This window comes from Mauremys reevesii, unplaced genomic scaffold (genome assembly GCF_016161935.1).
Source record: "Mauremys reevesii isolate NIE-2019 unplaced genomic scaffold, ASM1616193v1 Contig88, whole genome shotgun sequence".
Lineage (NCBI taxonomy): Eukaryota > Metazoa > Chordata > Testudines > Geoemydidae > Mauremys > Mauremys reevesii.
In genome coordinates this window covers 17,653-29,817 of record NW_024100904.1, presented here as the reverse complement: position 1 = coordinate 29,817, position 12,165 = coordinate 17,653, and the positions used below count along the sequence as shown (strand labels likewise).

At 55.8% G+C, this 12,165-nt stretch overlaps 1 protein-coding gene across 2 annotated transcripts; it reads right to left on the bottom strand.

Moving 5' to 3' along the window:
- Positions 1-2,372: 2,372 nt before the first annotated feature.
- LOC120394989 (AP-5 complex subunit sigma-1-like) lies at positions 2,373-6,758 on the bottom strand. Of its 2 annotated transcripts, none has more exons than XM_039519165.1 (3): positions 6,678-6,758; positions 4,827-5,139; positions 2,373-3,173 (listed from the first exon to the last, which is right to left on the bottom strand). In XM_039519165.1, the coding sequence occupies exons 2-3, from the start codon at positions 5,009-5,011 to the stop codon at positions 2,747-2,749; spliced, it is 612 nt and encodes a 203-aa protein (XP_039375099.1). In that variant the 5' UTR covers positions 5,012-5,139; positions 6,678-6,758; the 3' UTR covers positions 2,373-2,746. The 2 variants fall into 2 exon arrangements, with proteins under 2 accessions (XP_039375099.1, XP_039375098.1); XM_039519164.1 differs by lacking the exon at positions 6,678-6,758 and adding an exon at positions 6,517-6,670.
- Between the last annotated feature and the right edge of the window lie 5,407 nt (positions 6,759-12,165).

Sequence of the window (12,165 nt, the reverse complement as noted above, 5' to 3'; positions counted from 1 at the left end):
TGATCCGAGGAATGGAAAACCTGTCTTACGAAAGGAGACTCAAAGAGCTTGGCTTGTTTAGCCTAACCAAAAGAAGGCTGAGGGAAGATACGATTGCTCTCTACAAATATATCAGAGGAATAAATACCAGGGAGGAAGAGGAATTATTTAAGCTCAGTACCAATGTGGACACAAGAACAAATGGATATAAACTGGCCATCAGGAAGTTTAGACTTGAAATTAGACAAAGGTTTCTAACCATCAGAGGAGTGAAGTTCTGGAACAGCCTTCCAAGAGGAGCAGTGGGGGCAAAAGACATATCTGGCTTCAAGACTAATCTTGATAAGTTTATGGAGGGGATGGTATAATGGGATAGACTAATTTTGGAAATTAATTCGTCTTTGACTACTAGCAGTAAATATGCCCAATGGCTTGTAATGGGATGTTAGATGGGGTGGGATCTGAGTTACTACAGAGAATTCTTTCCTGGGTGTCTGACTGAGTCTTGCCCACATACTCGGGGTTTAGCTGATCGCCATATTTGGGGTCGGGAAGGAATTTTCCTCCAAGGCAGATTGGCAGAAGCCCTGGGGGGTTTTCACCTTCCTTTGCAGCGTGGGGCACGGGTCACTTGCTGGAAGATTCTCTGAACCTTGAAGTCTTTAAACCATGATTTGAGGACTTTAATAGCTCAGACTCAGGTCTGATACAGGAGTGGGTGGGTGGGATTCTGTGGCCTGCATTGTGCAGGAGGTCTGACTAGATGATCATAATGGTCCCTTCTGACCTTAAAGTCTATGATTCTATGATGTCAAAACCATCTATACATACATTTAAAACGTCCAATTGTATGTGGTAAGCAAGGGATGTCTCAAAATACGTTTGGGCCACCGAGGAGATGAAGCCAGTCTCGCAGCTGAGCCTGAATTTAACAGCTGTTCGAACTCTTCTATCCCTGCCTTGCTGTGCCACGTATCAAAACATATCTGTCCCTTCCAACCCAACAGGAGCAGTCCCTCCCAAAACTGTCACTTCCTTGGAAGGACCCAATCGGTTGTTTTTCTGCATCTCAGGCTGCTCTTCCTTCAAAGACGTGGAATATTTATTTCCAAGGGCATTTATTACTGGGAGAAAGATGACAGCCCTGAGGACTGATGTCTACAGCAAGTAGCTCAGCCGATGGACCTCTACCAACACCCCCCCTCCTCACTGGGGATGGGAGTAGCTCCATCTCTGAGACCTACTCAGTTCTTAACCAATAAGCTACCAATAATGGTGGTGGTTTGGGGGCACCTCTCTACTGGGACCACAAGATTCTTTCCACAGAAGATGATGAACAGCAACCAGCTGTCAACAACCTTCAGCCATTACCAGCTCTAGTCAGATACCACTTGCCCAAGGCAGCCTGGCCCTCGGTGAGTCATGCTGCTATTGGTAATGCGTGTTACGTAGATTCCAGGGCTAGAAGGGACCATTGTGATCATCTAGTCTGTCCTCCTGTATAACACCACCCGGAGACTGTCACCCAGTGACCCATCCATAGAGCCCATAGCTTGTGGTTCAGCTACAGCACGAATTCTAAAAAGCCATCCAATCTTGATTTAAAGATGTCAAGAGGAGAATCCACCACATTCCTCAGTAAGTTGTTCCAGTGGTTAATTGCTTCTCAATATGAAGCAGTAACTAAGCTCTGAGATGACAGGCAGGGGGTCAGAGTTCTTTAAAATACTCACATATTTTTGCTATTGTGTCCATATGAAAGGAAAACAGAACAGCAAGTGAAGTAAACAGCACAGGTACCAAAAACTGCCCAATAAACAAGAATTGCCCATTTCGGACACTTCTGAAAGGAAAAAAGTTATTCTAAATTGGGCTGACCCTCAACCCAGCTATGCAGAACCTGCCCAGAAGGCCATTAAAAGCATCCCCATGATTTCTGGAAGGGACACACTTCTTAAGGCTGCAACCCTCAGACCAGGCTGCAATTAGATGGGGAAAAGAATCCTGAGCTGGGTTTATACTCTCGGGGTCTGATTCTGGTCTCTCATACACAGGAGTAACTCAAGCCAATAGAATGAGACTAGTGTGAGAACAGAACCCGGCCCTTGCTTTTCAAAGGAATAGCCCAGTTCCAAAGCCAGCATGACTGTGTCTTGACAGCAGAGTGAGTCTTCTGCATCCCTTGGAAATTCTTCTTTCTTGAGGACGTGCCCAGAGCTGCAGCAGACCTCACTCCTAGCCCTGCTTTACATTTGCCCCAAGACATCCCCCACGGCCCTTTGGAGGAGGTGGCTATTGTTCCCGAGGGTGGGGCTCCCCCACCCCCCAAAGAACCAAGAGGCCGGCTCCTCGCCCCAGCCCTCAACTCACACTGAGGAGGAAACAGGACACCCTTGAGCAGTGGATGACGCAGGCGGGTTTCTCCCAGCCAAGCCAAGTTTATTGAGAATAGGAACTGAGCAATCGTTTCAAGCGGGTGACAAGTGCACATCCCCCAACCGCACACACATCTCCCCCTTCCTCTAACGGCTGCCACCGCCCCCGCCGTGGGACAGGAGATTTCGGTGGGAGGATGCAGCCAGAGGGACGTGCTGCATGGCCAGAACAAGGATAACAACTACCAGGGCCACAGCTACCAACCTTGATGTGTCTCCTTTAAACGACAGTGCACCCTCCGCCCCTCCCAGCGTTCATGCAGCCTGCCGACTGACCCAGGCAGAGGGTCTGCCCAGCAGATGAGCCGACGGCGCACTCCACTAAGAGCCTTCTACTTGGACAGACAGGCACCCAGCTCCTTTTCTAGTCCCTGGACAAACTGATCATTCAGGAAGAGCAACTGCCCATGGGGCAGGAACTTGCTCAGGATAATCTCGGTCTTGTCTGCCTTGAGGACCACGTCGCTGCCCTGGTTCAGCAGCTTCAGATGCTCCAGGAGATACTTTACCACCAGCCGCAGGGTGTTCTCGGCCAGCATCAGGTTCTCCTGGGGGTCGCACACCAGAACGAAGCCCAGAGACAAGACCCCCAGCCAGAGCACCGTCTTGTTCTCACAGAAGGGATCCCCGGGAGGGAGGCGGAACACCCCACATGGGGCATCCTGGAGGGAAATGGGTTCGTCGGGCAGCTGGACAGGGAAGTCAGAGGCAGGGCGCCCTGATGCCTGGTGCAGCAATTTACATGTTGAATCCACCTGCCTGGGAAAGGCCAGAAACAGAGAGAGTCATTTTATAAGAGGATGGGGTTAAGAAAAGGAAACGGGGCCTGAACATCCCTGGAAGATCTGCCTGATAGCAAGATGACGCAGGCTGCAGATTCATCCCCCAAGGGGAACGTGTGGGAGCCCCATCGCTTGGGAAAACAAAGCCCTGCAGAACAAGCCTGCTCTGGGCCGTGGGAGGGCTGGAAGGGACGTACCAAGTCTTCCCTCTGGGATGAAGCACAGAGCACAGCTGGGTATTTTACTTTATAAAGAGCTCCCTGGAACGTTCACATTCGCTCCTCTCCCCAGTGGGGGATAAGGGACCCAAAACGTGCCCTGCTCTAGAGTCTATGGGTACATCGACCCTACCAAAACAGACCCATGGCAGCAAGTCTCAGAAGCCGGGTCAGCTGACTCAGACTCACGGGGCTCATGCTACGAAGCTAAAAATAGGAGCTCAGACATTCAGGCTCGGGCTGGAGCCTGGGCTCTAAGACAAAAGAGTGGCCAGACTGGGTCAGACCAAAGGTCCATCTAGCCCAGTATCCTGTCTGCCGGCAGTGGCCAGTGCCAGGTGCCCCAGAGAGAGTGAACAGAACAGGAAATCATCAAGTGATCCACCCCTGTCGCCCATTTCCAGCTTCTGGCAAACAGAGGCTAGGGACACGCAGAGCATGGGGTTGCATCCCTGATAATCTTGGCTAATAGCCATTAGTGGACCCATCCTCCATGAACTTTTGAACCCAGTTATACTTCTGGCCTTCACATCATCCCCTGGCACAAGTTCCACAGGTTAACTGTGCGTTATGTGGAGAAATACCTCCTTTGGTTTGTTTTCAATCTACTGCCTAGTAACTTCATTGGCTGACCCCTGATTCTTGTGTTATGAGGAGTAAATAACACTTCCTTATTCACTTTCCCCACCCCAGTCATGACTGTATAGACCTCAGTCATATCCCCCCTTAGTCGTCTCTTTCCAAGCCGAACAGCCCCAGTCTTTTCCATTTCTCCTCAGATGGAAGCTGTTCCATACCCCTAGTCATTTTTGTTGCCCTTTCCTGTACCTTTTCCAATTCTAATACATCTACTTTTGAGATGGGATGACCAGAACTGCACAGAGTATTCAAGGTGTGGGCGTATCATGGATTTATACAGAGGCAATATGATATTTTCTGTCTTATTCTCTATCCCTTTCCTAATGGCTCCTAACTTTCCTCTCTGCTCGCCCGAAGGTCTCCACTGCTATTTCTAGCCCGGTAGCATGAGCCCAATTCAGTTGTCCTGGGCTTGGAGTCTTGCTGCCGCAGGCCCTGTTCTCTGCAGTGTAAATGTACCCTTAGATTCTATAAAAAGCAGCAAAGAATCCTGTGGCACCTTATAGACTAACAGACGTACTGGAGCATGAGCTTTCGTGGGTGAATACCCACTTCGTCACATGCATGACGTCGGATGTAATTTCACCCAGGAAAGCTCATGCTCCAATACGTCTGTTAGTCTATAAGGTGCCACAGGACTCTCTGCTGCTTTTACAGATCCAGACTAACACGGCTCCCCCTCTGATCCTTAGATTCTAGGACACTAACTCCCCCCCACCCCCTGTGCTGGGCCCTGCAGCGCAGTCACATTCAGATGGGGGTGAATCCTTTACCTGGCCACAGCCAAAATCTGCTCCTTCCTGCCCAGTCTCTCCTTCTCGAGATCATGCGGCCCGGGCTCCTCTGGTGACTGGTCCAGCCTCTCAGAGCCAAAGACCCTGGAATACAGCACGCGGCAGAGCCCAGCCTCTGCCCCGGGCCGAGGGTGCAGCGTATGGATGAGGAATGCGTGAACCATGATGCTGCATCCTAAGGAAGGACACGCAAGCGGTGAGTGATCATCACAGGATATCGGCGCGTGCGGCTCAGGGGTGCCAGGGCCTCTCTACAGCCAGCTGGGAGGATCATTCCCCTCTTCCCAAAGCTCTGGAATAACAGGAAAAGGGGGGAAATAAGAGGCACCATCAACACTAAGCACGACTCTACCTGCTTCCCAAAGAGGCTGAGCCCGACTGCCTCACTCCCACACCCCTCACAGCAGGGCACTTGGGGCTCCTTTCCCCAGCCCCGGGAGGGGCAGTTGAGGCTGGGAAGGAAGATGTGGGCGGATGTGACACGACAGCCCCCTGCGGCCAGGCGTGACAGGCTCACGCGGTAGGGGGATGGCGTGGAGTCGCCAGAGACGCCCATGGTGGCGACCCGACTGCCCTGCAGGATGTGGTGGGTGCAAGACAAGGCACAGCGGTGCCAGGGCACAGCGGGGACGCGTGGCAGGGCCAGGGCACCGTGACTACGCTGTGTTAGTACGGTGGGACTGGCGAGGCCTCAGGAGATGTAAGAGAAGTCACAGGGGGTGTCTCTGGGGGTGGGGGGGGCGCGGGGGAAGGAACGATGGAGCAGCTGAAGGAGGATGCAGGGTGTCAAAGGGCCCAGGAGGGTACAAAGATTCATGGAGGGTGCAGGGAAGGCAGGGAGGCCCATGGGGGGCAGCGGCACAGCTATGAGGGGAAATCTGGGTGGGCCCCAACGCCACAACCTCTTCCCAGCCCCGGTGCCCTCAGACACAGGACTTCACCCACCGAGCTGGGCAGGCACCTGGGGCGGCTCAGACCATGGCCTGGCAGAGGTGCCGGGGCGCGGCAGCACCGCACCCGCGCTCAGAGCTGTGCTCAGTGGGCTGGGTACCCCGGGGAAGGTGCAGGGGTGGCGCTCAGAGGGGGAGTCCATAGGGGTTGCAGAGGGTGGCCAGAGGCGTGTGGGGCACACTGGGGTCTAGGGGAAATGCAGGGCCGGGGCGGGAGCTGCAGAGCGGTGCCGGCGGGGAGGCACCAGGACCCGGGGTGGGGAAGGTGCGGGGGCACACAGAGGAGGTGCAGGGGTTGCAGAGGGTGGCCAAAGGCGCGTGGGGCACACTGGGGTCTAGGGGCAATACAGGAAGCCCTGAGAGCCGGGGGCTGCAGAGCGGTGCCGGCGGGGGGAGGCACCAGGACCCGGGGGTGGGGGGGAAGGTGCGGGGGGGCACACAGAGGGGAGGTGCAGGGGGGGGTTGCAGAGGGTGGCCAAAGGCGCGTGGGGCACACTGGGGTCTAGGGGGCAATACAGGGAAGCCCTGAGAGCCGGGAGCTGCAGAGCGGTGCCGGCGGGGAGGCACCAGGACCCGGGGGTGGGGAAGGTGCGGGGGCACACAGAGGAGGTGCGGGGTTGCAGAGGGTGGCCAAAGGCGCGTGGGGCACACCGGGGTCTAGGGGAAATGCAGGGGCCCTGGGGGGGGGCTGCAGAGCGGTGCCGGCGGGCGGGGCTCACCGGTGCACGGCAGCAGCTGCTGCACGGATCGGACCCAGGCGCGCTCCGGCCGCGCGGGCACGCGGCGACCTGGGGCTCGGGCCGCCCGGTGCATGCTGGGAAATGTAGTCCGGTGGCCGCGCGGGGCCGGCAGCTCCCGGGAGCCCCCCGCCCGCACTCACCGCCGCGCTCCTCGCCCCCGGCGCCGCGAGCCCGCGCACGGCGCATTCCCCACAGGGCCAGACGGGAGAGCCCTCCGGGGATTGGCTGCCGCCGGCAAAGGGGCGGGGAAGAGCTCTGCGGGGATTGGCCATCTCTGGGAGGGGCGGGAAATAGCTCTGCGGGGATTGGCCATCTCTGGGAAGCCGGGAAGAGCTTTGCCGGGATTGGCTATCTCTGGGAGGGGGCGGAAAGAGCTCTGCGGTGATTGGCTATCGCTGGCAGGGGCGGGACATAGCCCCGCGGTAATTGGCTGTCTGGGAGGGGCGAGGCCAGCTCACAGCACAGCGCTTGGCCGGACTCCGTGGGGGCGGGATCTGCCCAGGGGCAGTGCGGGGTTGGTGGAGCCGAAGCGGCCGGTTCGGGCGCGGGGACCCAGCTCCCCGGCCGGCGGTGTGGCTGCAGGCCCCGTGCGCCCGCTTCGGCTCCGGCCAATCCGGAGTGAATCCGGATCAAGCCCCTACCCCGAGAAACGCGCGGGGGCTGTCGCCGCTTTGAACGCGGGGTCCCCGGCGGGCTGGCGGCAGAGCCGCGCCTGCGCTGCTGCGCTCCACGGGGGTCTGTGTCCCTCCACGCGTGCACGTGAGGCGCACCCCCCCCCCGGTCACCCAGCGCTGCCCCCGCCGGGCTCGCGCCGTGTGGACAGGCCCAGTGGGGGCGATTCGCTGCAGCGAGCCCCCGACAGCGCCCGCTGCTCCCGACGGGTGGCCAGTTCCTGGACGCTGCCCGGCGATGGGCCAGAACAAGGGACCGGGACTAGGCCCCTGGTCACAGCCCCCCCTCCTCCCCGCATCTAGCTTCCTCCGGCGCCTACCGGCGGGGGGGGGCCCTGCTGGCCGGCGCCCGGAGCTGCCGGGAAGAGGTGCCCTGGCTCCGTGGGGCTGTGGCTGGGGTTTGCCTCAATCAGGAGCTGTGGGGGGAAGCGCAGCCCGACCCTCAGGACTGAAGGGGGAGGCAGCAGCAGCCTGTGTGCGGGGCTCCGCTCGCCCCCAAAAGGGACCGTTTGGGAACCGTACCAGGTACACACCTGGGCTCAGGCCTCCGGGCGCAGCTGCCAGTGGATGTACCCGGCGGGCTGTGGAAGCAGATTTCACAGTGCCAGGGATACCCGCTCTCCTGCTTGTTTCCGGGTACCTCTGATTTGGTGTCAGGCACCTGCTGTGGGGCCGGAACAAGGTGTAAATTACAGCAACTGGCCACTGAATTCAGCCCCAGGTTTCCAGTTTCCCCACTGACCACAGTGTGGCTGTGAACATACCCAGGCCAGGTGGCCTTAGCTCAGGGGTGGTCAAACTATGGCCCCCTCCTGCACCCCACACCCCTCCTCTGCTCCAACCCCTTGCCCTGAGCCCCTTCCTGCACACTGCTCCCGCTCTACATTCATGGCCCTGGATGCAATTTCCCCACCCAAACGTGGCCCTTGGGCCAAAAAGTTTGCCCACCCCTGCCTTCGCTGAACCCAGGCCTGCTTCCTGCCTGAGAGCTCTTCTATTCAGCCAGCAGAGGGAGCTCCAATGTAAGGTTTGAATGTAAAGATATTGCTGCTGAGTGGTGATGGGGGCATCTTAAAACAACTGGGAGAAGTGGCCAGAAAGTCCTGGTGTCTGTCTGAAGCTCCCAGCCTTTGAGGAGCTGGGGCTTTCTGACCAGATTCCCAAGGTCTCCTGCTTTCTGCTGTGTTGGAGAAACCAGGCCTTTCTCTCTGTATTTCAGTCTGGGTTGTTTTGCAAGGTTTCATCCAAGGATCTCCAAACACTTCATAGTCATCAAGGAATTAAGCCTCCTGTTCCCCTCAGAGGCTTTTTATCCTCGTGTTGCAGATAGGAAAAGTGAGGCCCACAGGAGAGCCTTGCCAAAGATTTCACAGTGCCAGGGATACCACTAGACAGCGTGTGTCCACAGAAACCCTGCTCAGTTACCCTGGCTACATCTCTGCACTCGTCCCGCCAGCCCTGGGAACTACATAACAAGCTGGTACTGACCCAAGGTAACAGAGTTCCTCCTTTAGCTCTTGGGTACATTCTGTGCAGTGCAAAGAACACGTGTCCTGTCTGTACCTTAATGAGAGTCAATAAAACCAGGCAATGCCCAACATACTAATTAATTCTTTCACTCCCAGAGGAGACAAGGTGATGTAACGGTTGCCTGTGATAGCAGGTAACGAAACTTGAAGACTCAGGATGTCCCTTCCAGTCCTATATCCCCACGAGAGGAGAAAGGCCAGGAGGAAGTGCAAATTACCCAAACATCCCCCGTTTGTAAGAATTTGGCACAGCTCTGTGGCTCAGTGTGAGAGTTTGGGTCAGTTTTTTCCTTGTTGAACGCAGTTTGCTCATCCTGCAGAAACACACTGAGAGCAGGGCTGTTCCTGGTGTAACCAATATTAGGGTGCTTGCACCAGAGAGTCGTTTAACCCAGCCCCGTGCCATCGGAGCAGGACTGTTTCCCCCAGCTGCCCCCACATCAGTAGCCTGGTCATATCCTGAAATGCACTACGTCTGGGTGTGACCAGAAATAGACACCAAACACAACACAGCAGAGTGGGCTTGAACAATGCACCCACGCAAACACAGCAGCATTTGAATTTCGAGACTCTCCCTAGCCAGTGCTACTGGGTGGCCCATTCCAGCCCAGCAGCCAAGCGCCGCCCTCCCTTCCGCAGGGATGGGGTTTTAACTCCTTTGTTCCTCAGCTAGTGCTGCTTTTGGCTGAGGGTGTTGGGCCACAGAGCCTGTCGCCTCTGGAATGCAGCCTGGGTTGGCGGCAGCTGATCCCCTCTCTTGACTGGTTGGTGGCCTGCCTGTCACGAGTTGTGTGGATCTCAGCCTAGTCCCTTAGCTGGCGGGTGTTTGCATCCAACCCTCCCCACCCCAGCAGCATAGCAAGGGCCTCTCTATTGGCAGCCTCAGTAGAGGGCAAGGCCAGAATGGGCCCTGGAAACTGAGCCGAGCTGTCCTCCAGCTTAAGGCTGGGTCACTGTGCACCTGGCTTGCCCTGCCGCTGCCTGTTGTGTGGGAAATCTGAGGGTGTCAGTTTCCAGGGCTGCTAGCTGGCACTTTTCACCAGCACTAAATACATTCACTTTAAAACTCCCTAGTGAACTAAGCTTGCGTTGGGAATTAGTGGAGATGGATCAAAACCATCGTAGGGGCTGGCTACGCTCCGGGGACTCGACCGGCACAGCTACGGCGCCCTCGTTACGCGGCATAACCCGAAGCGGGCGCAGCTGCTTTCCCGATGGAGAGCGACACTGCTGCCCCAGGAGAGGTAGCTGGTGCCATGGAAGCATTCTTCTGTTGACCTAGCTGCGTCTCCACTTGGGGGCTGACCTAGCTGCGTCTCCACTTGGGGGCTGACCTAGCTGCGTCTCCACTTGGGGGCTGTCCGCACAGCCGTGTTCTCCGAAGGTAATGAAGCTGCCCCTCTCAGCCACTTGTCTGCTCTTGAAAGCTAATTCAGGTGAAGGCAGAGTGTGACTGTAAAGCAGAATCGCTATTTCAGAGTAACTCTGTGTAGACAAGCCCTAAGAGCCTGGCTGTACTGGGGTCTTTGGCACCAGCATAGCTGCATCAGTGCAACCCTCCAGTGCATTTGGATTGCAGTGCAGCAGGTAACTGCATCCATGTCATTGCACCACTACACATTTCCTAGTCTACCTAAAGCCTTAATTCTTCCTTGCTCCGGACTCCCCGTTGTATCCTGCCTTCTCATGGCTAGCCTGTAAGCGCTCCTGGGCACAGATCTCCTCAGTTTTGTGGCTTGCACAGCACTTTGCGCAGTACTAATAGTGATAACAGCAACTCCACAGTGAAAAGCAAACCCCTCAATAGTAAATGTAGCCTGCCTTGTCAGCCTTAATGATTCCTATCCTGAATGCCCAAAGGCAAGCATGTGCAGCCAATACCATGGTGGATAAATCATCTGTCACACTCAGGCATCTGGAGGGAGGGGGTTAATCAGACACGCAGCATAAAGCCTGCAGAAGTGAGCTTTTGGGGTGACATGGGAGGGTAGAACCCCAGCAGTCTGGCCCCTCCATGGTCACCTCCTTCCCCAAGAGTGATTTGTGTGTGTGTGTGTGTATTATTCTAAACTGTGTAGTGTTGCTGTGAGCTATTAAACAGCTGTTGCATTTCACCCCAGAGGAGGCTGCATTTCAGTAATGATTGATGTGATTAGGGTACCTTAATAGGCACACGCTGCTACTGCTTCCGTAATGAGTGTTTGTGAGATTTTACAAACGGTAAAGCGTCGGATACAACTCACTGATAGTTGTGACAGAAATATAAAAGAATTGAGCCTAAAACTATAGTTCTTACTCCTTGAAACACTGGGGGAGATCCAGCAGATCTGAAGGAAGCTTATGTTGTGCCAGTATTTAAAGATTAAACAGGATGTCCTGGGTAATTATAGGCCTGTTAGTCTGACATCGATCCTGGGGAAGATAATGGAGCGGCCGCTATGGGACTCGATTAATAAAGCACATCATTAGAAGGTGGTATAATAAGCCATAGTAACAGACACTTTGACAATTGATCCACCATTCACTGAAACATCTATTCATCCGTTATTAGCCCTTTGGACAAGGCGAGATCGATAAAAAGCAACAGGAACATTTTTGAAAAATCTGGGTGTTTTATACGCCACCAAGGAGAAAAAGAAGGGCACAGCCCCACTGTTGCCCTCCATTTCGCCGTTGTCTTTAAGGTGAGCGTTACAAAGCATAGCAGCATCTGAGCTACATTCACCGGCATGTTCCAGCTGCTTTGGGCCATTCCACTAAAACAGCTGGAGCAGCCCAGTGAATCTAGCCCAAATTCTTCCCCCGCAGCGTCCCATCGCCCTCCATACATTCTAGCCCTAGAGCTTGGGTTTTAAAAAGCAATCCACGCCCTGAGAAAAGCCTGTGCCGTTTTGTCATTCTTTGCCTTTGCATCCGCTTGCCGGACAGTGCAAACATGTGCAGGAGAACTCAAGGTGGGTGGGGGATGGGCTTGTCGTGGAATGTGATTCGTAATTTTAAACGGCACACGGCGCCGGCTGCCCAGAGGAAACCCGGAGGGGGCGTGGCTGTGAGCAAAGGGGGCGGAACAGTCACGGGGCCCGGCCACGTGAAATCGACATTCCCATCCCTGGGCCAAGTGGGATCATAGAATTCAGCAACACGGTGACTCACGCTCAGAAATAGTTGGCAGCCAGTCGGTTCCCTGACTCCTGCGGTGCCATGGGAGAGACAGAGCACGCGGCCTCCTGCCTTGGCAGCGTTCGCACGGAGAGGCCCCAGTCACCAAGCTGGACGGCCCCGCTCTGTCCGTGCCCGTAGGGGAAGGGCTGCTGCTTTTTGAATGTCAACAGCTGCCTCTGTGACATCCCCAAAAGAAATGCCCTTGGCTGAGCCCTCATGGCGGGTGGGAGCAGGTTATCCCCTACCGGCCGACGGCAGGGTTCTTG